General features: G+C 40.9%; 1 protein-coding gene across 1 annotated transcript in view; it reads left to right on the top strand.

Annotated features, from left to right (window-relative positions):
• Positions 1–23,488, top strand: part of ZSWIM6 (zinc finger SWIM-type containing 6) — a 167,482-nt gene extending 143,994 nt beyond the window's left edge. The window contains exons 6-14 of the mRNA XM_004583807.3: positions 3,158–3,334; positions 3,612–3,758; positions 6,861–7,007; positions 8,992–9,252; positions 13,501–13,636; positions 16,123–16,280; positions 16,911–17,074; positions 19,058–19,139; positions 20,750–23,488. Coding sequence (XP_004583864.3) covers positions 3,158–3,334; positions 3,612–3,758; positions 6,861–7,007; positions 8,992–9,252; positions 13,501–13,636; positions 16,123–16,280; positions 16,911–17,074; positions 19,058–19,139; positions 20,750–21,612 — 2,135 coding nt within the window. The 3' untranslated portion in view covers positions 21,613–23,488. The remainder of the gene's footprint in view (positions 1–3,157; positions 3,335–3,611; positions 3,759–6,860; positions 7,008–8,991; positions 9,253–13,500; positions 13,637–16,122; positions 16,281–16,910; positions 17,075–19,057; positions 19,140–20,749) is intronic.
• The last annotated feature ends 1,365 nt before the right edge of the window (positions 23,489–24,853 follow it).

The following is a 24,853-nucleotide window of genomic DNA, read 5'->3' as shown; positions in this document are numbered from 1 at the left end:
AGGTGAAAGTCTGCAGTCCCTACTGCAGGGCCTCCCCCAGAGCACAGAGTAGGCTCACTAGGACTGGACCTGCTGCAGTGAGCAGCAGAACCCACTTCTTGGCACCTGGTCTGTTTTAGCATGCTATGTACACATCGTGAATATGTTTGCACGTCCATATACCGAGAGGAGGAAAGACAGAGAGGAAGATCTTCATCCGATGGTTCACTCCCCAAGTGACTGCAACAGCTGAAACTGAGCTGATCCGAAGTCAAGAGCCAACAACCTCTTCTAGGTCTCTCATACAAGCACAGGGTCCCAAGGCTTTGGGCCATCCTTGACTGTTTTCCCAGGCCACAGGCAAAGAGCTGGATGGGAAGCAGGGCTGGTGGGGTACAAACTGGCGTCTGTTGGGGATCCTGGTGCGTGCGAGGCAAGGACTTTAGCCACTAGGCTACCGTGCTAGGTCCAAAATTTCATATGTATATATGAAATTATATTACAGCTGCTGTGCCTAAATTAATATATATTTCTTTTTTATAAAGCTTCATTAAAGATATAGGCTGTGAGTGGGTCTTCAGAAAGTTCACGGAATATGTGTACTATCAGAAAAACTATGCATGGACTTAACATTTTGTACTAAAATAAACTTTTAATTTTTTAAAAGAAGAACTTGTTTATTTGAAAGGCAAAGTTACAGAGGGAGAGACATACAGATGTTTTCCATTCATTGGTTCCTTCCTCAAATGACTACAATAGCCAGAGTTGGGCCAGCCAAACCCAGGAGCCAGGAGCTTCATGTTGGCTTCCCACATGAGTGGCAGAGGCCGAAACACTTTTGCAGTCTTCCACTGCTGTCCTCAGCACATTAGCACAGAGCTGGATTAGAAGTGGAACAGCAGAAACATGAACTGGAACCCCCATACTGCATTGGGTGCTGATGTCAGTTAGCCCCCTTTCCCTTTTAATGCATTTTTCCATACATTTTTTGAAATATCTGTTATTTCTTCTTTGACTCTTATGGTAAAAATGAAAAACTACAGACATCCAAAATAAAAATCAACCATGGTTTTGATGTCTAATTTTTGTTGTCTGTGTACATGATCCATGACCACTCTTTCTATGTTGACAATGCTACTACAGATCTTACAGCCTACATTTCTTATTTATGCATCATTTTATTTCGTGAGAAATTTTGTTTTGGTCTCAGAGTGAGGCATTGTTGAAAGCCTGGTTCATGTATTCCACATTTCTCTATGCTATATGCAATATCAAATGTTTGGGTTTTATTATCATTTTAATGGAATTATATTAACAGCTTGCTTTGATTATTGATATCACTGAATAAAACAGGTCAGCATGTGGAAGGCTAACTTACTGTTTTAATATACAAGTAACATCAAATTAACTTAAAATTTAAAAATTTTCTTAGTACAATTTGTACTAAACAAAATGAATGAAATGACATTGCTACAAAAAATACATGATTTGGACTGTGGAACATTTGATGGAGTACTATGGGCAGTCATGGAATCAGTTTCTTGCTGAGAAGGGGTGTGTTAAATTTGTTTAGCAGAAAGTCCTAGGAGGCTGTTAAGGGACCTGAACCTTGGGGCCTTCCTTTTCCATTTGTAGTGTGTACTTCCGTCTACCGCTAGCATGGGACCTAGGCAAGGGCCATAGCAAGTGTATCGTTATTGAGACCTTTCAAGTGACCTGTCATTGATGCATTTGAAGTATCTGCCACTCAAACACAGATATCTAGGTTGGCCCGGGCCCAAGCTGAGGTAATGTCTCCCTGTAAGGACATGTCGGAAGCCTTGCACAACAGCTGAGTTGGCTGCTTTTATGGAAAGGGTATCTGTGTTTTTCCCTAACCCTGACAGATTGTTGGACCTTGGTCAGTCACCGAACTTGCTGCTCAGTTCCACCAGCAGCACTGGGGTGGGGGTGGGCTAGAGGAATTTCCCAAACTCTTCTTTCAGTTATTCTTGGGTTGTTGTGTTTTTCCTTCTGTCTGTGCTCAGGGACAAAGAAGTCCAGTGACAGGGCCATGAAATGTGAACAGCTAAGGAAGCTCCAGCTTTGGCTTCCATTTAGTTAAGTTTCAGAACAGTGAGGAATTTCTTGAGCTAAGTTAAGTACATGTAAATGGAAATAATTGATTACCCCAGTGTTCAGTTTAGGCTTACAAAGGCTTGTGCCTCTGTTGAAAGTCTGTTGGGTGTGGGAGTCCTGGTAGACTTGGAGCCGTATTGTTCTTAGGATAAGAATGCTCTTTATTATTCCCCAAACATCTCTTTTTTCTGTCAGGTGCTGAGACTTGAGTCCTCTTCGGAGTGTATGCTTCTGCTCTGTTGTGATGCCCTGGCACACACTATGCTGGGGACATCACACCAGCCATGGAACCTGCTCAGGAATCAGGAGACAGCCTGTAGGGGGGGCAAGGTAAGTGCGTTGGTTTGTTTTGTAGCTATGTTGTGTGGCTTTGTGAAATGTTAAATAATATGCATTTATGCCCTCTGGGATATAAAGTGGCGTTTAATCTTTATATCCCAAGAAGCACAAGTTTTAATTGTGCAAAACCGCACAATATAGTTAAAAAATACAACCAAAAGCACAGTCCTTATGCATATCTTTAAAAGGCTGACTGCGTTTTCTGGAAGGTTCCACGGCTGGTGTCGCATCTCTTGCATAGTGTTTGTGAGAGCTGTTATCCCATCGGGGCAGCCCACCACAGCACCTCCGACATGGGGAGCAGTGAGTTCTCACAGTGTCTGTGAGAGCTGTTGACCCCGTTAGGGCAGCCCACCACAGCACCTCCGACGTGGGGAGCAGTGAGTTCTCATGTTATTTTTGTGCCGAGTGCCTCCTTTGAGTGTATTTGGCATGGAAACTAGACTTGACGGTTCTTTTTGCAGGATGCCTTTAACCTCAGCTTTAAATGGCTGCAGAATGTCTGTGTTTGATAAAACAAGTGAATGAATGGTGGCTCTTTGGGCTGACTTGCCTCCTAGTACTTAGGATGTGAGAATATTCACCCTTCACCCTGCTGCATAGGGGTTGCAGGGCAATGTGTGTGGGTGTGTTCATGAACATCTGGCCACAGAACGATATGACTGATTTATTCACATGTGGATAATAGCTGACACGGCTTTCTGAATTGTGGAAAAAACAGATTCATCGAACAGGCCACATCGGACAGTGTTCACCCGAGCCATTGAGGCATGCGATCTCCACTGGCAGGATAGCCATTTGCAGCACATTATCAGCAGTGACCTATACACCAACTACTGTTACCATGACGACACTGAAAACTCCCTCTTTGACTCCCGCGGGTGGCCCCTCTGGCATGGTAAGTGGCCAAACCGGAAAGACATTTCCATGACTTACTTCTTTGTTTAGTTTCTATAGCATTATTGGAGTGGGAGGTAGAGCATTGAGGGATTCATTCAAGTGGAGGTGGATGAATGCTTGGCAATAGGAGCTGAGTTTCTCATTCAAATCCAAGTTCAGAAATGGTTTCTTGTGTCTTTTTAATGGTATGTTGGGAGTAACATGTTACTGTTAAATCCTGTTTTTATAGATATATCTGACAGTGGCAACTTTACCCCCTTGACTTTCTGTTTTAGAACACGTTCCTACAGCCTGTGCCAGAGTGGATGCGTTACGTTCTCATGGGTACCCCAGAGAAGCATTGAGACTAGCAATAGCTATTGTTAACACGTTAAGACGACAGCAGCAGAAACAGTTGGAAATGTTCCGAACTCAAAAAAAAGGTGACTATGAAGGAGTTTGTTTCCACTGGAATGGAATTCTTCGGGATGACATCACTAGTTTTTGTGTTGTTCTGGATGGCTTTTAAAACGAAAGCTGTAGTGATAGCTTACTCAGCTGATTTAGTAAGAACTTTTAAGCAGATTTTCTTGGCTAAATGTTGCAAGAAAAGATCTTTGCAAAAATCTCTTAGGACAATTTTTTCAGAATATTTTTTTCTGTTTGAATAACTATTAAATGTGGCTAAATTACCTAAATACAGCCTAAATACTTTATTTAGTGACAGTTCATTTTAATTGCAACAGTAAGCACTGTGGGAGTAGACTTTCTTCCTTTATAATGCTTGCACCACAGCAACAGGTCCGGCTGGGTGATCCAAGGCATTGGTTTGACCTGTCAGAGTTATATCCCTTGTATTTCAGATGATATGCAGTAGAAGATCTATTTGCTAGAATTGTTAAAAAGATTAAACTAGTAAAGCCCTTAAAATCTAGCATACTATTTACGTACTCTAGAACAGTTTAACTGATAATATTGTTTTCAATAAATAAATCATGTTTATTTATTGAATGCAACTAGCACAGAACTCTTGCATTTTTTAGGTTCTAGAAATGATATTTGATGAGCTGTCAGTTGACAGAACTTCAGCTTTCTCAATGTATTACTCTTTTAAACTTTGAATGAGTGTAGTGATCGCAAAGGGTAGGTCCTGATCGGATAAGGAAATTGAGGTTTTTGTATGTGTATGTGTGTTGGTTTTTTTTTCTGATGAAGCCACACATGGTTGCTTTTATAGGTATTAAGTTCATTTTTTATGTGTCTTTGGTGCTTGAAACCAACATTTATTTTTTACTTTGTAATTCCGTTTTTTAAATTAAGGAGATTAGTTTCAGTTTCTGGTTTTAGTCCTTCAGTGGCTATACATGCACCTGGAGTAAAGCTAAAATTATTGAAAGTTATTGAAATAGTGTGGAGATTGGAGAAATGTATATTGTAATTTTTAGCGCCCTTTTCATTGGAAATATTTTGAATGTTAACTAACAGTTATTTACGCAGTGGGAAAAAAGTCTAATTGCAAAGAAAAGAGGTTTAGATGTGATGGAAATGTAATAAACCTTCGTCATAAAATCTTGACCAGTTCTCTCTGTATAAAATACATCTCTAGGCCCTCTAGAACTTTTTCTGAAATCTTTCTTGTCTTAAACACATACGCGCTCTGTAACCAAAGGTGTTTGTTTCTGAAGAGTCAAGAGCAGTGTCAGGCTTAATGCAAGTGAAGCACTTTGTATAAAACAGAAGGAGAGCCAGCTCCGGGGGAAGCTCAGCTGCCGCTTTAAGATGATTAGTTTCACTAGTTGATCTTTAGAATTTTGTCTAATAAAAATGTTGGAATATCTAAGAAAGGCAAAGACTAATGCTGTTGATTTAGATGTGTTAGAATGTGAAAGTTAAACTTTGAGAGCATGCTGTCACCTAGGTGTAGAGCCTTCTTAGACTCAGCTTTGTTTTATCCTGCAAGCAGTGAAAGCCTGTTTCAACCTGCTCTGAAGTGTTCCTGGGGTTATGTATCTCTACCTAAATCTTTCCATATTTTTTTACTGTTATTACTTGTCCATGTTTAGAGATTAGCCTTCTGATGGCTGTCAGAAGCCCAAAGTGCCATAAGTTACTTATTGTAGGTCAGTATTGAAAAATTCAGTATGGGAATGCTTCATAAAGTTCATGGGAAACAGATTTAAAGATAAGATTATTTGGTACAAAATTTTTTTGAAATAAATGCTTATGCATATTAGAAAAAAAAACTGGGGAGACTGCAAAATTTGTAGATACCAAGATAAATTTAATCTTTAAATTCCATTTTCCATGAACTTTTGTGAAGTACCCCTTTATTTTAACATTTTTAGTACTGTTTGGTGCAATTTGGTAGCTTCTTAATTCAGTGAGAAGTATTTTTTAATTTATTTTTCTAATTCAGTTTCCATTGCTTGACAATAGAAGTATTTATAGAAATATAACACTTCTGAGCCGTATGCATGATTTTCCCCCCCAAACATATGTATTTGATTTTTCTCAAGAGGAAAGTATTGTTCGTGTTGCTTTTTTTCATACTGGTTCTACATACAGAAGGCAGTGACAAAAATCAAAGGGAAGACTTTCCAAGGAACTTAATACCAGATTTCAATGAATTTTACAGTGTTGTGTCATACTGCTTTTCACTTTTATGTACTGCTAGTTGCAAGTTCCAAGCTAGAAGACTTCTGAATGAATTTTAGATTCATGGGATGCGTCTTTAACCATTTATAAGCCTTTTTTTCCTTGCATGTTGTTTACAGATGTTGCTATAGTTTGAAAGAGCCACTTTTATTTATTACTTGAGTAAACACTTAGGTGTAAAATACATTATTTACAACCTTGAAATGTATCTTAAGACACTTGTGGCTCTTAGGTCTGTATAATTTAATCTGTGAATGTTAGCATCCTATGAAGAAAATAAAAATGCTGTTCTATACAAATTCTATGTTTACCTTTGTAGCAGAGGTTAGCTCTGAGAGAGTGTAGATCCACAGTGAAGAACTTCCTAAGGTGAAATGAAACAGTAACGTTGTGGAGTCCAGGCAGGTCCAACCTAAGCCATTGTTGTCCGCAAGTCCTCAGTTTGAATGACCCAGGGAATGCTTACTCCTAGGGAAATCATCATAATAACAGTTGCACAGTAACACAATTGATAATTCTAGGGAGTTTCTTAAGACATTTTGATGCTTCTCTTAAAATTTGGAATTCATTTCACAGCATGATTTAACTGTGTTAACTAGTAGGGTTAACTCACTATCCTAGAAACATGAATTAAATAGATGTTTGGGGCCTGTTCTGGGAATATTTAGGACAGGTTAGGTTAATGTATAGGTGAACTTTAGAATTGGAGTTACTTAGAAGTTGGTTATCATGAAACCTTTTGGTTTGTTTCTTGATTGAAGGGTGATGTCCAACTGAATTAAATACTAGTTTGGCAGAATGTTATTCTTAAGTGGTAAAGCCTCACTTCTCCCTACTTCTCTATTTATTTCCTTTCTACTACTCATCTCTCAATTTCTTTTCTTACTCAGAGCTACCCCATAAAAGCATAACCTCAATAACCAATCTGGAAGGCTGGGTCGGACATCCACTGGACCCTGTGGGTACTCTTTTCAGTAGCCTTATGGAAGCCTGCCACATTGATGATGAAAACTTCTCAGGGTTCTCAGATTTTACGGGTAAGCACATTAACATTTGTCTCATGTGCTTTTTGTTTTTGAAAAGCCTCAATGGCGTTGCTCGTTATTTTCTCACAGTATATTTTATGAATCCATGTAGTTAACAGTACCTATAGTTAGTGGAAGAGCAGGGAAATGAGCCTTCTCATGCTTTTCAGGCAAGCCTCCTCAAACAAGGGAAACTCTGAGAGTCAACAGTTGGCAGCATGTGGCAAGTATTGAAAATACGAGGGTACTTCCAAAAATCCATGAAAATGGAATTAGAAGATCAATTTATTTGGGTATACAAATTTTGAAATCCATGTTACTTTTTATAATGAGATTTTTTGCTTAAGAGCTTTCTTTTATTATTTTTATTAATATAAGGAAAGATTTCATGCATTTCATATCTTCTAAGATAACCACACCTCCTCCTGCCCCACTACAAATTCCCCCTTCCTCCCTCCCTTCCCTACTTTTCATCACTTTTTGCGAAGACATAATCTTAATGCACTCTGTGGATTCACCACTAGCCATAAAAATCCAGCAACTAGGATGTAGGACGTTCATATTTCCACAGGAGTAAAAACAAGAACCAAAATCCATAAACATATCACAAAAGGTCCATTTTGTTCCTGTATATTTTTTGAATCCTATAACATATATCAGAAAGTATCTGATACCTGTTTGAGACTGGTTTCTATCACTAAGTTGCATCTATTTTGTTGCAAAAGACAGGGTGAACTTTATTAAAGCATTTTTATATACATGGATTTAGGAATTTTATTGTGTCAAAATACTTTAATTTTGTTTCCCATGAAATTTTTGACATGCCCTTATATTTATTTTCTTTTAACCATAATTCTGTGTCCAAGAATGTATCTGTGTTTGTAATTATTTTCCAGCACAAAGATAGAAACTTAAGGGTATGCATCATTACATTTTTTAAAAAATTCTTTAATGGAAGTATTAAATGCCATCTAAAACTGTTGTGTATCATACATTCCTTTAAAATAATTTGAGATTTCTCTGAAGCTCCTTGAGAATAAAGAGTTATTCCTCAGAACATTTCCCAAGGATTGCCCCCTTGTCGCTCCTGTGACATGGTGAACTCAGGCAGCTAATCATTCACCCTCCATGAATTAAGGATGACTTGCATTCTTATCAAGAGGGCCAAAGGTATGGATCTGAGAAGCTTGATGGTTGAAGTTTGTTCAAATTTGTATTGGAGCAGCTTACTGCAGATGTAAGAATGTAGCTTATGACTCTTGGATAACTGGAGAGGACTTGAAATTGGTTTATATGTGTTGTGTTCTTTACTGTTCTTATTATGAAGTTCAATAAGATAATAAAAGTTTGGGAGCCTTTTTAAAATGCCAGCCTTAGAAGGGAGCACCATGTAATTTTACTATTATTTCACTGATGCCTTTTCCGCTTTTCAGTATGCTTTATGCCATACTGGTATTAGTAGTTGTCTTTGGTGACTTTTTTTCAGTGGATAAAGAAGATTCTGTTTCCCCCAAACATATGCATTAGTCACTGATGATTTTTTAAAAAGATGTATTATTTAGTTATTTGCAAGTAGGAGAGCTAGAGGTATATTTTCCATCCATTGGCTCACTCCTCAAATGGACACAACAGCCAGATTTGGGCCAGACTGAAACCAGGAGCCGGGAAGTCCATGCTGCTCTCCCACGTGGGTGATGGGACCAACTTCTCAAGCCATCCTCCACTGCCCTCCCAGGCACATCACAGGAATCTAGAGTGAAAAGGCATATTCAGGGTGCAAAGCACTGCTCCGTCTGGGACGGCAGCCATTTGTCAAGTGGTGATTTAACCCACGACACTACCCCACTGATGAGCATTTATAAAAAAGTGCACTTCTGGCTTTCTCAGATTTAACTCAGTATTCATTTACTTGTATTAGATAGAATACATATTTGCTCCTATCAAAATACATTCAAAAGTAGTTTCTGAATTCTAATTTCTTTGTGGTATTTTACAGAAAATATGGGACAGTGCAAGTCTTTGGAATACCAGAATGTACCTGCACACAAATTCTTAGAAGAAGGGGAATCCTATTTGACGCTGGCTGTGGAGGTAGCCCTGATAGGACTCGGACAGCAGCGTGTCATGCCTGATGGGCTGTATACACAAGAGAAAGTGTGTCGGAATGAGGGCCAACTCATTTCTAAGCTTCAGGAAATTGAATTGGATGACACGCTAGTGAAAATCTTTCGCAAGCAAGCAGTCTTCCTATTAGAAGGTAGGTTGATAAAGAAGATTTCTACTTGGCCAATTTGCTTTAGGGTGGTAATCTTTCTTGTTAGTAGTACTCTGAATGCATTTAATATGGTGGTTAACCTGACTGATACAATAACAGAACAGTGAAGACATTTAGACATCTGTCTAAAAAGTAATGTTACTGATGTTTGTAGATACTTGAACATGTTCAGATGTTTAGATTTGTATTATGTAAACTAGGTGGTCCTGTAAGATAGCCTGTTAGAAATCAGTCCAATTTAATGCCACAGGCTTTGACAAGGACCTTTTTATTTCGGTTGTCATTCTGAGATAATTGTAATTTTGTTACATAGTGAACTGTTACCAGTAGCTGTGTCCCTATTTGATCAATTAAATATGAAGTAGAAATTTGTCAGGATTTCAGAATTTCTGACTGTTAAGTGATATCTGATTTTTGAGCATGTCATATGCACACTAAAGGGCTGAGAACCGAAGGGGTCAATTTCCACAGCTCTACTTCAGAGGCTTCATTAGGCATAGATTCAATGATGAAAATGTCTCAGAATCTTGAAGGCAAAATCTGATTTTCTTCTTTTTCATAAGGGCTTAACAAGTTTTGACAGGCACTGATTCTCAGGGTTTTTTTTTTTTTTCACCCTTAAAAGGGTGAAGTTTAATCTTTGGTGCAAATTTCAGTGCTGTCCAACTGATAAAATTGCTTATAGTTCTTAAGTACTTGAGTGTTGTTATGGAATTCTCTCTGATTAGTAAACTAGTGTTTTCATCTTGTACTCAAAAAGGGATCTGGAGTAGGTAGCATTTGGAGGAATATATTTTCTTCAAATCTGCTACATAAATTTATTTACTTCAGGCATATATTTTATGGGAAAAATGTTCTTCAGGTAAACCTGAATAGCATGCTTAATTTTGGTAAAAAAAAAAATTCTGATGTGAAATTTCTTCTAAATCCCTCCTTGGTGACTTTCAAAAAAGGCCCCAATTATTTAATTGTTTTCTTTCCGTTTCTTTCAGTATAAACAGTATACTTAGCCATAGCTTTGTAAATGTTGTCTGTTGTTGGATCTTCTCACTGACTTGATTTCCATCATACCCGAGTTCAAAAAGAAGATGGGTGATTTTCTTAGTTAATGTTGTGTGATGCATGTTTCATTTTATAAAATAACGTTCCGGGTTTATTATTCCTAAATATTTTTAAACTTAGTCTCTGGTTAACTCATCCCGCTCACCAGATATCACTTGGGCTGTGCTTTCCCAGCCCAGCAGTCACTGGTGGGATGGGGGCGGTGCAGGATAGGAAGCAGTCTGAATGGAAGCCAGGGAACCATTTCTGGAAACTCTGAAATAAAGGAGCTTCACGACTGAGTACACTGGGTCTCAAATGTCTCCATGTGCTGTCACTGTTCTATTAATTTCAGGGACAAATTAGTGAAAAAGCCCTAATAATATCAAAAGAGGAAACAATAATCCTGATTTTTGAGTGTTAATCATTGGAGAGATCAAGTGCAAAATGTCAGTTGTTCTTTGTTCATTGCATTTGGATTCAGTGTTTGCAGTAATTATTAACCCACGAATGGGTTAATAATACCTAACTATAATGCTTGTTGGGGGAGGTATTCATAACAGAGTGTTGACTCGGCAGCCTAGATTTGGTAAATAGTACAAAAAGCCAGTTGGTGATTGAAACGTGGAGAGGGAAGGAATAGCAGAGCTGCTCTAAGCTTGCTGTAAGCTGGTTACCATAGCCAAACACCCTAGTCAGGGTGGCTGCTGGAATGCAGGTCTTCTTGTCACAGTTCTGGAAGTGAGGCAGTCTCGAAGCACAAATGCCTGCCTGAGCACACCCTCTGGGAAGGGCCTTCCCCAACTGCCACTGTGTCCTCACATGGCACAGATAGTGCTGGAGACCAAACCCTGCACCCCTCATTGCATTTTCATCACTGTCCAGTGACAATCACACCGGGGCTTAGGACTTGATTGGGAGGGAACATCCACGTTTAATCCATCTGGCAGCTTAAAAACAAAATAGTCCTGTTCTATAAACTAAAGTTGCAATATAATATTTTTTTAAAGATTTTTTTTTATTACAAAGTCAGATATACAGAGAGGAGGAGAGACAGAGAGGAAGATCCTCCGTCCGATGATTCACTCCCCAAGTGAGCCGCAACGGGCCTATGCGCGCCGATCCGATGCCAGGAACCAGGAACCTCTTCCAGGTCTCCCACGCGGGTGCAGTGTCCCAATGCACTGGGCTGTCCTCGACTGCTTTCCCAGGCCACAAGCAGGGAGCTGGATGGGAAGTGGAGCTGCCAGGATTAGAACCGGCGCCCATATGGGATTCCGGGGCATTCAAGGCAAGGACTTTAGACACTAGGCCACGCCACCGGGCCCAAAGTTGTAATATAATATTTTTACAAGTTTTGAAGACTGTTGGATCAGTAAACCATGTTAAAGTGTCTTAAAAAGGTTGGAAGGATTTGGGGAGGGTTGATACATGGAGGTTAGATAATGAACAGGAGTATATTTCTCAGCACAGTGGTGCGACTGTAGTTCATGAAGAACTAGAAGAGAGGCAATCGACAGTTCCTCACGTAAAGAAGTGATAAGGAGACAGAAATGCTAATGACCAGGTTTCAATCGTTACATGCTGTGTAAATATCTTGAAATGTTGCAGTGTTCCCCATGACTCTGTACAGTTATTACTTGTTTGCACAGAAAAAATACATAAAGTGTTATGGAATATAAAAAATTATCAAATTATATTAAAAAGAAAAAGATGAATGGATTTGGTAAAATTAGAAATTTAGAATGAATTTGAGTTTGTCTAGGGGAAAAAAAACAAGTTGTGTATGTGACTTTCAAAGTACTTAAACAATTTAGAACACTAATGGAAAAATCAAAATGATCTAGAATGTATTGGTAACCTATCATACATACAATTCAGTTTAAGATTTATTTATTTTTATTGGAAAGACAGATCAGATTTATAGAGAAAAGGAAAGGGAGAGAGAAAGATCTTCCACCCACTGGTCCACTCCCGAAGTGGCCTCCATTGCCAGAGCTAAGCCAATCTGAAGCCAGGAGCCAGAAGCTTCTTCTGGGTCTCCCATGCAGGAGCAGGGTCCCAAGGTTTTGGGCCATCCTCTGCTGTTTGCCCAAGCCATAGCAGGGAGCTGGTCAGGAAGTAGAATAGCCAGGACATGAACTGGCACCCGTATGGGATCCTGGCGTTCACAAGGGGAAGATACAGCCATTGAGTCATCACTGGACCCAACTTTTTTTTTTTCCACACTGCATTTCTTGCATTCTGAATTGTGCCAGAGTGATATTTCTCATGGAAAATAAGTGTGCTGTATCCTTCAAGCAGTAGTGTCATGGTTCATAATTCTAGAAATCAGGAAACAGATGTCACCCCAAGGTGACATGGGAACTAATTTATGAAACAGTTTATCATCACTAAACCTCAGAGTATCTGTATGTAAAGTTGTTGAACTTACCACTGTGGTTTCCTTTCACAGTGTATTTTAAATGTCTGCATTGTCCTTCTTGGAGCAGCCATCAAGGAGCACACAGGGCAGGGTGGGCTCTGCTACCATGCCTGTCAGAATTTGCTAAGAAGTGAATTTTGACAGTTTTTATGTAATTTTGTTCTTGAAGTTGGCCTTCTGGAGCTTAAAGAGTAGTAGACCCCCGGTTAATTTTTATTTTCTTTCTGTTGCCTGTGTAGGGCATCAAGCATCTAACTGTTTTAGTATTTATTTTATTTCTTAATTTCTTTTGAGTCCCACTTTCTGGGACTTCCTATCTATTCCTGCCCCTCAGTACAAGCTCCTCGTGTTGGGAGGTGCAGTTCAGAAGCCTGCATACCGCTCCGCCCTGGCCTGTGTGAGCCCTGTAGGCTGCTCCGGCTCAGGAGTCCCAAGCATCACCTGTGCACCTGCAGCTCAGCTGTCACGCAGATGGGACTGTGTCATATTCTGCAAAGGTTGTATGCTCCCTAGGGTTCATTTCTCTGAAATGTTTGTATCGTGAACATGTCCTGTGCCTTAGGTCTGTAGTACTCATTTTAGCTGTGGGACAATTAGGAGATTGTCACGAAATGAAATCTGCATTGGATTCTGTATCCTACTGGAAATTTTTCTGGTATGTCTTTGAGATTGAACTCTTAGTAAATTAGCCTGTATTTCTAAATATACAGGAATGCCAGCTCACTCCTTAGGAATATCAAAATGTGTATGCTCTCTTCCCACAGCCGGTCCATATAGTGGTCTAGGCGAAATAATCCATCGGGAGAGCGTTCCAATGCACACATTTGCCAAGTATCTCTTCACCTCTCTCCTACCTCATGATGCTGAATTGGCATACACAATTGCACTGAGAGCAATGCGGTACGTATTTGCAGCCCAGCGGGCAGAGGCAGCCTACAATCCCCGCTGGGAAAAATGGCCCACTGGCTTTTGAATTCATTCATGTTTCTTGCAGGCCAAAGAAAAGCTGAAGTACTCACTAATGCTTCCTGGATTGTTGTGCGGTTTGGGGGTCTATTTGATTATTTGCTACACTTTTTATTTACAACAAGGGAAGAATTATATCCTAAACTGCTGTCACACACTGCATAGTCATGCTTCTTGCTTTTTCTCGGAGATGTTATCTGGGACAGAATACAATTTCAGGCCAAGTTCAACCAGAAAACAACAGTTGAAGCATTCCTGAGTAATTATTTTGGGAGGGGAATTGGTTTTTGAAATTGTGTTAAATAAGACGTGTTGTTGACCTACTGAAAGAAGTGAGGGCAGCCGCTGTATCAGTGTATCTGTGACCAGAAGCTGAGAGGAGACAGAATGTCCATCTCAAGTTGAAGGGGGCACAGCGGGATCCTCTGGATCTTCCTGCCTCGGCTCTGTTTCTAGATCTCACAAGTCTTTGTTCATTAACAACAGAATGTAGCTGTGTACCTCTCATCTCTATTTTCACATTAGTTTCTATAATTTTATATTTATTTATTTGAGGGAGAGAGTCATCCATCTGCTGGTTCATTCCCCAGTTGGCTGCAACAGCTAGGGCTTAGACAGGCCAAAGCCAGAAGCCTGGAAGTCCCCCTCAGGTCTCCCACGTGGGTGCAGAAGCCTCAAGACTCAAGCCTTCTTTTACTGCTTTCCCAGGCACATTAGCAGGGAACTGGATGGGAAGCGGAGCAGTCGAGATCAAATCTGGTACCCATGTATGATGCTGACACCTCAGGCTATAGCTTAAATCACGGTGCCACAACCCACTGCACCACAGTGCTGGCCCCCATTTTCATTTTTAAATTATTTACCAAGTTTTTTTTTAACCACACATTTGTTCAGGGTAAATTTTCAAGGAGTTGAAGGTTTGTAACCTTTTAAGAAGAATGGGTTGAGCATTTACACAGCATCTTAAACCACTACATCCCATATTGGATTGAGCATTTACACAGCATCCCATATGGATTGAGCATTTACACAGCATCTTAAACCACTACATCCCATGTTGAAGTGCCTGGTTCTGTTAATGGCCGCTCTACTTCCAAACCATCATCTTGGGAGTCTAACCCTAGGAGACAGCAGGTGAGGGCTCAAGTAGGTGAGTCCCGACTACCCGTGTGGGAGACCTAGGTGGGGGCTCAGTCTTCTTGCTCAGGCCTGGCCCAGTGCTGGCTGTGGCACACACTTAAGGCATGCAGTAGTGGGGAGGATCCCTCTGTGTGCTCTTGTTTGCCCCCACCCATGTGGGAGACCTGGACTGGCTTACAGGCCCCTGGCTGCCTTTCACCCCATCCTCACAGTTGCTGACATTTGAGGGACCGATGGGAACTGGCTCTTCTGTTTTGTTTCTTGAATTTGCTTCTGAAATTAAAAAGTTATTTCTTTCTTAAAGATTTATTTGTTCTTATTGGAAAGGCAGAGATCTACAGAGAAAAGGAGAAACAGAGAACAAGATCTTCCATCCACTGGTCCACTCCCCAATTGGCCGCATTGGCTGGAGCTGTGCCAATCCAGAGTCGGGAGCCAGGAGCCTCCTCTGGATCTCCCATGCAGGAGAGGGTCCCAAGGGTTTGAACCATCTTCCTCTGCTTTCCCAGCCACAAGCAGGGAACTGGATGGGAAGTGTGGAGCAGCCAGGGCATGAACTGGTGCCCGTATGGGACCCCGGCCCTTAAAGGGGGAGAATTGGTCAATTGAGCCATTGTGGCAGACCCAGTTATTTCTTTTTAAAAAGAATAAGTAAGTGGCACTGACAAAGCAAAACGTGTGCTTTATTACAGAGAATAATTTCTTGTCAGTTTATTTTAATCAGAGTTTGATGCCAGAAGTCTCTGAGTTTATGCAAAACTGTCAAGGGACAGATACTTGAATCAGTTGTGTTTGTCTTCTATGATACGATGGATAGAACATGTTCTAACTTCAAATTTCTAAAGTCGTAAGGAACTACTTCTGCAGAAAGTACAGTTGTGTGAAAGGGAGATAATTTTTGCTTTACTTCTGGTTTTACTTTGTGATTTAGTAAGTTAAGCTTTTATTTTAGCTACCCTCTGATTCCTGACTATTGTAAACTGTGTCACATATTTCTCAGGTGTTTTTTTTTAATGAGTGATAAAATCCAAAGCTAATATGTATACACCAAGACTTTTATTTCAGAGTTCTTCAGGGATAGCACATTAATTTCCTTAAGGTTTGGAGAATGAGCAGCTCACAAAATACCTTTAGCATCCATACAGCATGCTGCTGTACCAGCTCTTGCTGAACCAGGACCGAACAGTTTCTTCCAGTGTCTGCCACCCGTCTTGACAGGCCTTGTGGTCAAAGCCATGGACCAGCAGTAACTTGAGGCTCTTCTTGTCCTCTCTTTCTAGGTTACTAGTATTGGAATCTACTGCTCCAACGGGAGACCTCACCCGCCCACACCACATTGCGTCAGTCGTTCCCAACCGATACCCTCGTTGGTTCACTCTAAGCCACATTGAATCCCAGCAGTGTGAGCTGGCATCCACCATGCTAACTGCAGCCAAAGGTACTGTGTCGCCCTGAGGCCTCAGAGTTCTTTCCTTAGTTTCTGTTCTTTTCCCCTAGGAAGTGTGTTTCCTGCCAGATTCTTGGTAGCAGTGCTGCTGTCAGATGGGTTGTAAGGGATCCTTTGCTTTGCATGTTAGCTTATGAGACAGAATGGAGCGTGAGATTTCCCTACTTTAATGTGCGATTAAGCGGAGTTCAGGTTAGTTTCCACACCAAGAAAAGAGCAATAATTGAGATTCAGTGCAGATGAAAAGTTGAGGGGTTTTTTTTGTTGTTGTTGTTCCTTAACTAATGCCCAAAACATATAATTGAGAACTAGGAGAGATGTTTGCTGTCTTACGTTGGTTCTGGTTTATTTGTAATTTTAGTTATTAGGGGTATATCTTGGTGACTCTTTTTTGTGAAGGTCAGATTCATAGACATTGCAGTAACATTGGGACATTTAGTTCTAACATCTGTGCCATCTGTGAACACGTCAGGTAAATTAACTTGTGCTTTATGATTTTTTTCTTGCGTGTACGTGTGTGTGCATGTGTGTGTGTGTGTGTGTGTGTGTGGTTGTAATTTGTTTGCTTTGCTTTGCATTCATTTGATTTGGTTTGGTTTGGTTTTCCCTTGTCCATTACAGGCGATGTTCGGAGGCTGGAAACAGTATTAGAATCCATCCAGAAAAACATTCACTCCTCATCACACATCTTCAAGCTTGCCCAGGATGCATTTAAAATAGCAACTCTCATGGACAGTTTGCCAGACATCACTCTTTTGAAAGTGTCTCTGGAGCTGGGTCTGCAGGTACATGACTGGTGGTCTTTCCTGGATGCCTCTTCAGGATCTGTTTGTTTGCTTGAGTTTCTGAGTGCAGAGAAAAAATGCCAAAGCACAGGTCTGTTAACTTCAGGAGGCAGGCAGTTCTGTGAAGCAGAGCTCTGGGCTGAACAGCCTGCTGACTGAGACACAGGGGCATCAGGTTTAAAAGCTGTGTGTGTGTGTGTGTGTGTGTGTGTGTGTGTGTGTGAAAAAAATAATAACGATTGAAGACCAAACCTGTTTTCGGAATTATAGGCCCTCTGTATACTTGTTTTTCCTTGGAATGAATGGAGACTGATTATTGTTAGTTAGAGAAAAAGCTAGCATGAATTAATAGCATTAAATTTTTACAAGAAATGTGAGTTTCTACTGATGTTTGCCTTTGGAAGTTCTAGCTCCTTTTCATTGTTACCCCGGAAAGATTAGGGAACAGGGGTGATGAGGCCTGGGTGCAATTTGCCATCCAGCAGGCTGTAGTACCAATGATGATTTTGAGTTAAGCATGCAGATAGATGTTTGCTGTCTTATTATTTAAACAAGTTAATATATAAACTGCAAACCAAGACTTTTTTCTATTGTTCTTATAGAATGCTTTTAATTTTTTCCATTAAAAAAATGAAAGTAATCTGTATATCCTAATTACCGAAGTGTAGGGAATAGTATGCCCGGATTAAATGATTAATCTGATTTTTTTTTTTGTAGCAGCAGATTCTCTGTAACAATGATCAATACATTGGAAAGATTTGGATCATAGGAAAATAGGCATGCCACCTTGGCATAGAATACTGTACAGGCAGAAGGTGAAGGGAATCGGTTTTAGCTATATCCGACAGCTTAGAAGTTCCTTTTAAAAAACAACTTGCTTTTATTGTTACCGTTTGCTTCATCTGAAAGGTAAATGCAAATACAACCACTAATGTGGGTTTTCTGTTTACCCAGAGTTCCTGGTGACTGGTAGATGAGTGAGCGCTCACCCTTAGCTTCTTTATCTCCAGAACCTAAAAGGACAGTGCTACAGAGCCCTTCTAAAGGCTTTAGTGAGTTCTTTGGTGTTCTGAGTGCTGAAGGACAAAGGAAGTAGAAAGGCTTGGATTAGTCTGTCTTGGGATTTCTTGGTGCAGGAGCAGCTTGGCCGACCTATATGCCATTTTGGAGGGCCTGGTTTGAAGCCCAGCTTCTCCTCCACTGGAGATGCAGGTTGTTGCTCAAGCCCTCTCGAGAAGCTGCAGAAGATTTGTAATGTACTTAAGTCCCCGCCATGCGCGTGTTAAATCTGGGTGGAAGTTCTGGCTCCAGGCTTCAGGCTGGCCCAGCCCTGGCTATTGCAGGCGTTTGGAGAATGAACCAATAGATGGATGATCCACTTCTCTCTGTCTCCAACTAAATTAAAATAAATAAATTGTTCTTAGAAAGTTGGCAAATCAGCTTACTAATGAAGCTGACAATGATTTCTTTACATAGATTAGGGGATATCTACACTTGAGCTTAGCCAAAAGGCCGAGAAGTGATAGATCAAAGGATACCTAGATAGTCAGCAGGAAAGAGCAGCCAGACTGAAGGAATGCCTGAAACAGTAATTTTAAAATATTCCTTTGCTCGTTGAGAGTCCCTAGCTAGGATAATTCTCAAAGAGTATCAGAAATCACCTTGGGGAGTGTTAAAGCTGAAGAGGTGAAGGCCAAGGCTGAGTTGAGTGTGTTAGTAAAGCTCTGATTCTGTGGATGGGAAAGGAGACTGGCGGCCATGGCTGGTCAGGGCCCCCAGCAAGAGTAGAGCATGGACAAGGAAGGTCAGCCAGGGGAGCCATGGACCAATCCAGGCTCCCGTGTAGATCATGGCTCTGTGTGACGCTCTTCATCCTGCACATAGTCATGTTATGCTGAATAGTGTCTATCTTGAAATGCATTGCTTTCTGTCTCCAGTGACTAGAGGAATCTTCTAAAACATTTTGTTGCCTTGCCTTTTTAGGTTATGCGAATGACGCTGTCAACCTTAAATTGGCGTCGGCGGGAGATGGTGAGGTGGCTGGTCACATGTGCTACTGAAGTCGGTAAGTCAGTGCTGGAGGAGCAGCTTTCTCAGGTGCTTCATGGTGGCATTGAACTTGCCATTTACAGATGAGACCATTTTGACTTTGCAAAGTTTCTGTTCTTTCTAGCAACTGCAGGTGCTGGCTCCCTTTCCCTCATGTCCTCAAGCTAAAACATACCCGGTTCAGGGGGCCAGCTTGGTGGTATAACAGGCTAATCCTCTGTGTATTGGCACCAGCATCCCATAAAGGCACTGGCTCATGTCCCAGCTGCTCCACTCCCCATCTAGTTCCCTGCCTGTGGCCTGGGAAAGCAGCAAAGGATGACCCAAATCCTTGGGCGCCTGTACCCTTTTGAGGGATCTAGAAGAAGCTCTTGCCCTCCCCCCCACCCCCGCCAGCATTGGACCAGCCTAGCTCTGGTCATTGCAGCCAGTTCCAGCAGATAGAAGATCTCTCTGTCTCTCCCTCTGTTTCTCTGACTTTCTGTAATCCGACTTTCAAGTAAAATAAATAAATCTTAAAAGGAAAACAAATAGAGAAAAGGACCTAGTTGAATTGAGTTTTTCATCATCCAAGGATACACTTACAGGGTCCAGCAGAGAGCAAGGATGGCCCCTGGATGTGAATTGGGTGAGCTTTCCGATGCGAGAGAAATGGTAGTTGGCTGTAGAAGACGTTACCGAACGAGAGTGTCATCACAGACATAACGGTAGTTCTGAATAAGTGCTTGGTAAACTTTCTTCCTGTTTGCATCAGAAAAGGACATACACTTCTTGCTGGGAAGATACTGCCCATTCAGTGTTTACCTGCTGATGCAGCTCTCCCTGTAAAATCATTCTTCTTGTCTTTTGTATCATTCTTTTTGTATCATTTGTATCATTCTTCTTGTCTTTTGGGAGCAGGAATTTGGTTTCGATATATAGATTATGTTTGGATGATTGAAATTTTGTTTCGGTGAAGAATTACTAGATAATAGCAGTTGATCAGCGGTGGCCAGGCAGTTCCTCTCTCATGCACCCCAATACCATTAGCAGTGCGCCTTTTCTTCAGATTACTCACTTTCAGGAGCATCCTTCTGGACAGGTCTGTCCCCCTAAAAATGGTGATTTTTGAAGACCTATCTGCCGTTTCCCACCTCCGCATCTGCTGTGGCCTACTTCTGTTGACTTTGTTTTCTCTTGATCTTGGGCCTCATTTTCCTGCTTGTCTTAGTGCACCATGACATTTTGAAATATGTGTACTTTAAACTTCCACACCGTGTGAAGTTTCTGTCGTGGTGAGAGAAAGTTTCTGTCTTTCCTGCTTCAGGTTTCATACTGGGCAACTGACATGAAGTCCCGGTGACTAGAAAGCAATAGCAAAGAGCCACTGAGACAGCGGGCAGCATTGTACAAATGCCAGCTTCCAAGAGGATTAGTTTATTATAGGAAGTTCATGCTCCCTTCACTGAGTCACAGTCCAAAATATTCTAAAAGGTTGCTCCCAGATGCCTTACCTTACAGGATGTTCTGGCCTAGCTCATGTGCTGTGTTGGTTATCAGTGTAAGCATTGCTTTTACAGTTGGGAATAAGGCAAGAACTTTGGCCAGCCTGCTTGTCAGTCTTGGACATGTTTGTGTTTCTTGCAGGTGTTTATGCCCTGGACAGCATCATGCAGAGCTGGTTTACACTATTTACTCCCACCGAGGCCACCAGTATAGTCGCAACTACCGTGATGTCCAACAGCACCATCGTCCGCCTCCACCTAGACTGCCACCAGCAGGAGAAGCTGGCCAGCAGTGCCCGAACCCTCGCGTTGCAGTGTGCCATGAAGGACCCACAGAACTGTGCCCTCTCTGCATTAACCCTTTGCGAAAAGGATCACATAGCTTTTGAGACGGCTTACCAAATTGTTCTTGACGCTGCTACAACCGGGATGAGCTACACACAGCTCTTTACCATAGCACGGTACATGGAGCACCGCGGGTACCCCATGAGGGCCTATAAGCTGGCCACCCTGGCCATGACCCATCTCAACCTGAGCTACAATCAGGACACACACCCTGCCATTAATGATGTTTTGTGGGCCTGCGCGCTTAGCCACTCCCTTGGTAAGAATGAGCTCGCAGCTATTATACCTCTGGTGGTCAAAAGTGTCAAGTGTGCAACGGTACTGTCGGACATTCTGCGCAGGTGCACTCTGACCAGCCCTGGCATGGTGGGGCTTCACGGAAGGAGGAACTCCGGTAAGCTCATGTCACTGGACAAGGCCCCCTTGAGGCAACTCCTGGATGCCACGATCGGGGCCTACATCAACACAACGCACTCACGACTCACACACATCAGTCCCCGGCACTATAGTGAGTTCATCGAATTCCTCAGCAAGGCCCGAGAGACCTTCCTAATGGCGCATGATGGACACATTCAGTTTACACAGTTTATTGACAACCTGAAACAAATCTACAAAGGCAAAAAGAAACTGATGATGTTGGTCCGGGAGAGGTTTGGTTGACGGAACTTGTATGAATGGGGGTGGGGAGGGCGGGGTGGGAGGGGTGGTTTGTTTTTACTTGAGCCTGCCTTTGTACCCTTTTTAACTTAAAGAACAGAGCCACATCGGTATTATATGTGTATAGTTCTATTGCGTTTGCAGACTAAATTGTCATGTTGTGAAAGTTTGCGTGTTTTTAAAATCTTTTTTCCCTTCTTTTATTTTAAGCTTTTCTTTTTTTTTTCATTCTTTTTTTTCTGTTTGTGTATGAGAGAGAGGTTAAAAAGGTTTGGTTTACACTGAGTATATGTTGTCAAGTGGCAAACGTCCGCATAGCTCTCCTGTTTTCTGTATACGTTCACAGCCTCAAAAAAAAAAAAAATTGAAATGGCTTTAAAAACCAAACAAAACACCTCCATCCTGTGATAAGTACCTCGAATGGATTCAGCTTTACTCCTTTGTAACTCATCTTTACATTTTCAGCATATTTAAACAAACCAACAAAATGAAATACTAATAGTGAAAAGGCTGACCCACGTGGCTTTGCAGTGCTGTTCGTCCAGAAGCATGGCACACAGTGCTTGTGCATGTGGAAACTTAGCGACTGTCAACATACATTCTCAGGGATTTATCCAAAAAAAAAAAAATTAAAAAAAATGAGAGCATTTATTGTACTGTATATATATTATAGTATATGTCTGAATATTGAAAATATAACATTAACTAATTTATAAAAAATATTCTATGTAATGCAAAATACTTGAAGCTGCAGTAGCTTGGTTTTAAACAAAAACAAAAAAAAAACTGATGAGAGAAAACCTATCTGAAGGACTACATGTGCGCCTTGCTTCAGCGTTGGCTCAGGTGGTGAACTTCCTGCCGGGCATCTGTGCGGAGCCACCTTTTGGATTGCATGGTTGGACTGAGATCTGTTGGAGAAACGCTATATGTATATATATTTATACAACTTACGTATACATATATATATGTATACACACACACACACACGCACACACACCAACAACAACCACTACAGCACACATGCTTGTAACAGGCACTAGATTAAAGAGGGACAACAAAACAACACAGCCAGAGCAGCAAGCCTTAGCATTAAGCATATACAGTATGCCGGAATCGGGGTTCGTGCCTCCTAGCCTAGGAAACTTAAAAAAAAAAAAAAAGAAATATCCTTTTGACACAAACCACAAAATGTTTTCCAAAACAATTGACATATGAGACATTACGCCTTTGCAGTGAGCTAATAATAAGCTAACCTTTGTGCACAAATAACAGTATATATATTATATATCTATTCTGCATAGGTATTTTGACTTCGTGCAGGACAGAAAGTTGTGTAGGTATGACTGTTCTACTTTTCAGTTTTCTTTTCTTTTTTTAATATATTTTATTTTCTCTAGAATTACTCAAAACAGAAGCAGCCTTCTATCTTGCCTTGTCTTAATGCTTTAAAATAACCAAACTGGAGATCTAACTACCAAACTGTCCATTATATTATTAAATACCAATTTTGGTTACAGTATAGTGTCTTTACTTTAGCTGATGGTTCTGTAACCTTGTGCTTTTTAAAGCAATTTTTATGTTTTGGTGCAAAAGTTGTCCAGTGTCTCTTGTTCCCTTCATTAGAGAACATGCTAGAGGTATGTTTGTAGGTATTTTTGTTTAGAAAAACTATCTCATGCGTTCCATTTTATTTATTATAATAGGTAAAAAGAAAAAAAAAGGTTGTACTTCATCACCCATGTAAACATGCTCATGAAGTTGAAAGTAATTAAGATTTGATACACTGATATCAATTTATTTATGTAACTAAATCACTGTTTTATAAACTTGTTAATGATCAACAATTTTTGTTTTGATTAAAATTAGTTTTTTGAAAGTTGATTCTGCCTCCTTTCTAATCTGCCTCTTACTACACTGGGACATGGTGATTAGTGTATCTCTGTGTTTAATAGTGTTCCCTCGTTCAGGAAGTATTTAGATGCTGATTTCCAGGTCCTGGGAGTAGAACCCCAGAGATGAACAAAGCCAGGCCCTGAAAGTTGCTTTCTGTCAGAGAACCAGGCACAACTTGGGTAATCATGAAGAGTCTGTGCACTTGGCCATTTAACCAGTTAACTAATTTAGGATGTTTGGTACTTGGTATATTAGTAAATGTTATATTTGTGAGCTGTGTGTGCATACATGTTATTTAAAAAGATTATAAAGGGTAAATGCTAAACACCCAGTGTAAGTAGCAGTAATACCCCATCTCCATCAGAGATTACATGCGGTGTGATTGTGTGTGCGTGGCAAAAACATGACAGGACTTGCCATTTGTGCAGTGGAGGATTTATGTGGGTCCATGAAACACTGGCACACTTGACAGTGAAGTGGCATCAAAGGAAAAGAGGGCTTCTAGTAACCAAGATTTTGAGATCTCAGGTGGAAATAATCTCTTTCCAGAGATCCTGAGATCATCATGGGGCTTTAAAATAGGGACCAAAGACCAGCAAACAAACCGCAGTTACTTCCCCAGCACTGTTTTAGCCAACACTTCTGAACCGTTTTGACTCCTTTGTTACGACTGTGGCCAAGCAAATAGACCGATTTGATATGTATTTTTTTTTTGAGATTTATTTATTTACATTGGTAAGACAGACTTGCAGAGAGGAGTGACAGAAAGATGTATCTGCTGGTTCACTCCCCAAATGGCCGCAATGGCCGGAGCTGAGTCAATCCGAAGCCAGGAACCAGGAGCTTCTTCCAGGTCTCCCCACACAGAGGCTCAAGGCTTTGGGCCATCCTCCAGTTTTTTTCTAGGCAGCAAGCAAGGAGCTGGATGGGTAGTGGAGCAGCCCGTACATGAACTGGTGCTTGTATGGGATGCTGGCACTTGGAGGTAGAGGATTAGAAGGTTGCTATTGTCCCAGTATCCATGTGTTTTCCTATCCTACTAGTGCCCTACTGCTAAGAAGAGTCTTTAAGCTTAAGATTTGAATAAAATAAGGAAAAATTAAAGTGAGGAGCTTAGATAATTAAAAAAAAATGAATTGAGGCTAGACTGCAAGTCTGCATTTTGGTGCTCGATTGAGATATCATTTGAGAATAGGGGTTAAAGTTTCAGGTAAATGAGTGTTTCATGACAGCTGAATAAATATGTCACTATACTCACAGTACAACAGTGGTGCAGTAGAAACATTGGGAAATACTGGATCTTTAGGAAATGTTATTTCTTAAATGGGTGAAGAAGCTGTTAGAATAG

Source organism: Ochotona princeps, chromosome 23, assembly GCF_030435755.1.
Source record: "Ochotona princeps isolate mOchPri1 chromosome 23, mOchPri1.hap1, whole genome shotgun sequence".
Lineage (NCBI taxonomy): Eukaryota > Metazoa > Chordata > Mammalia > Lagomorpha > Ochotonidae > Ochotona > Ochotona princeps.
This window is presented reverse-complemented; position numbering and strand designations above follow the sequence as displayed.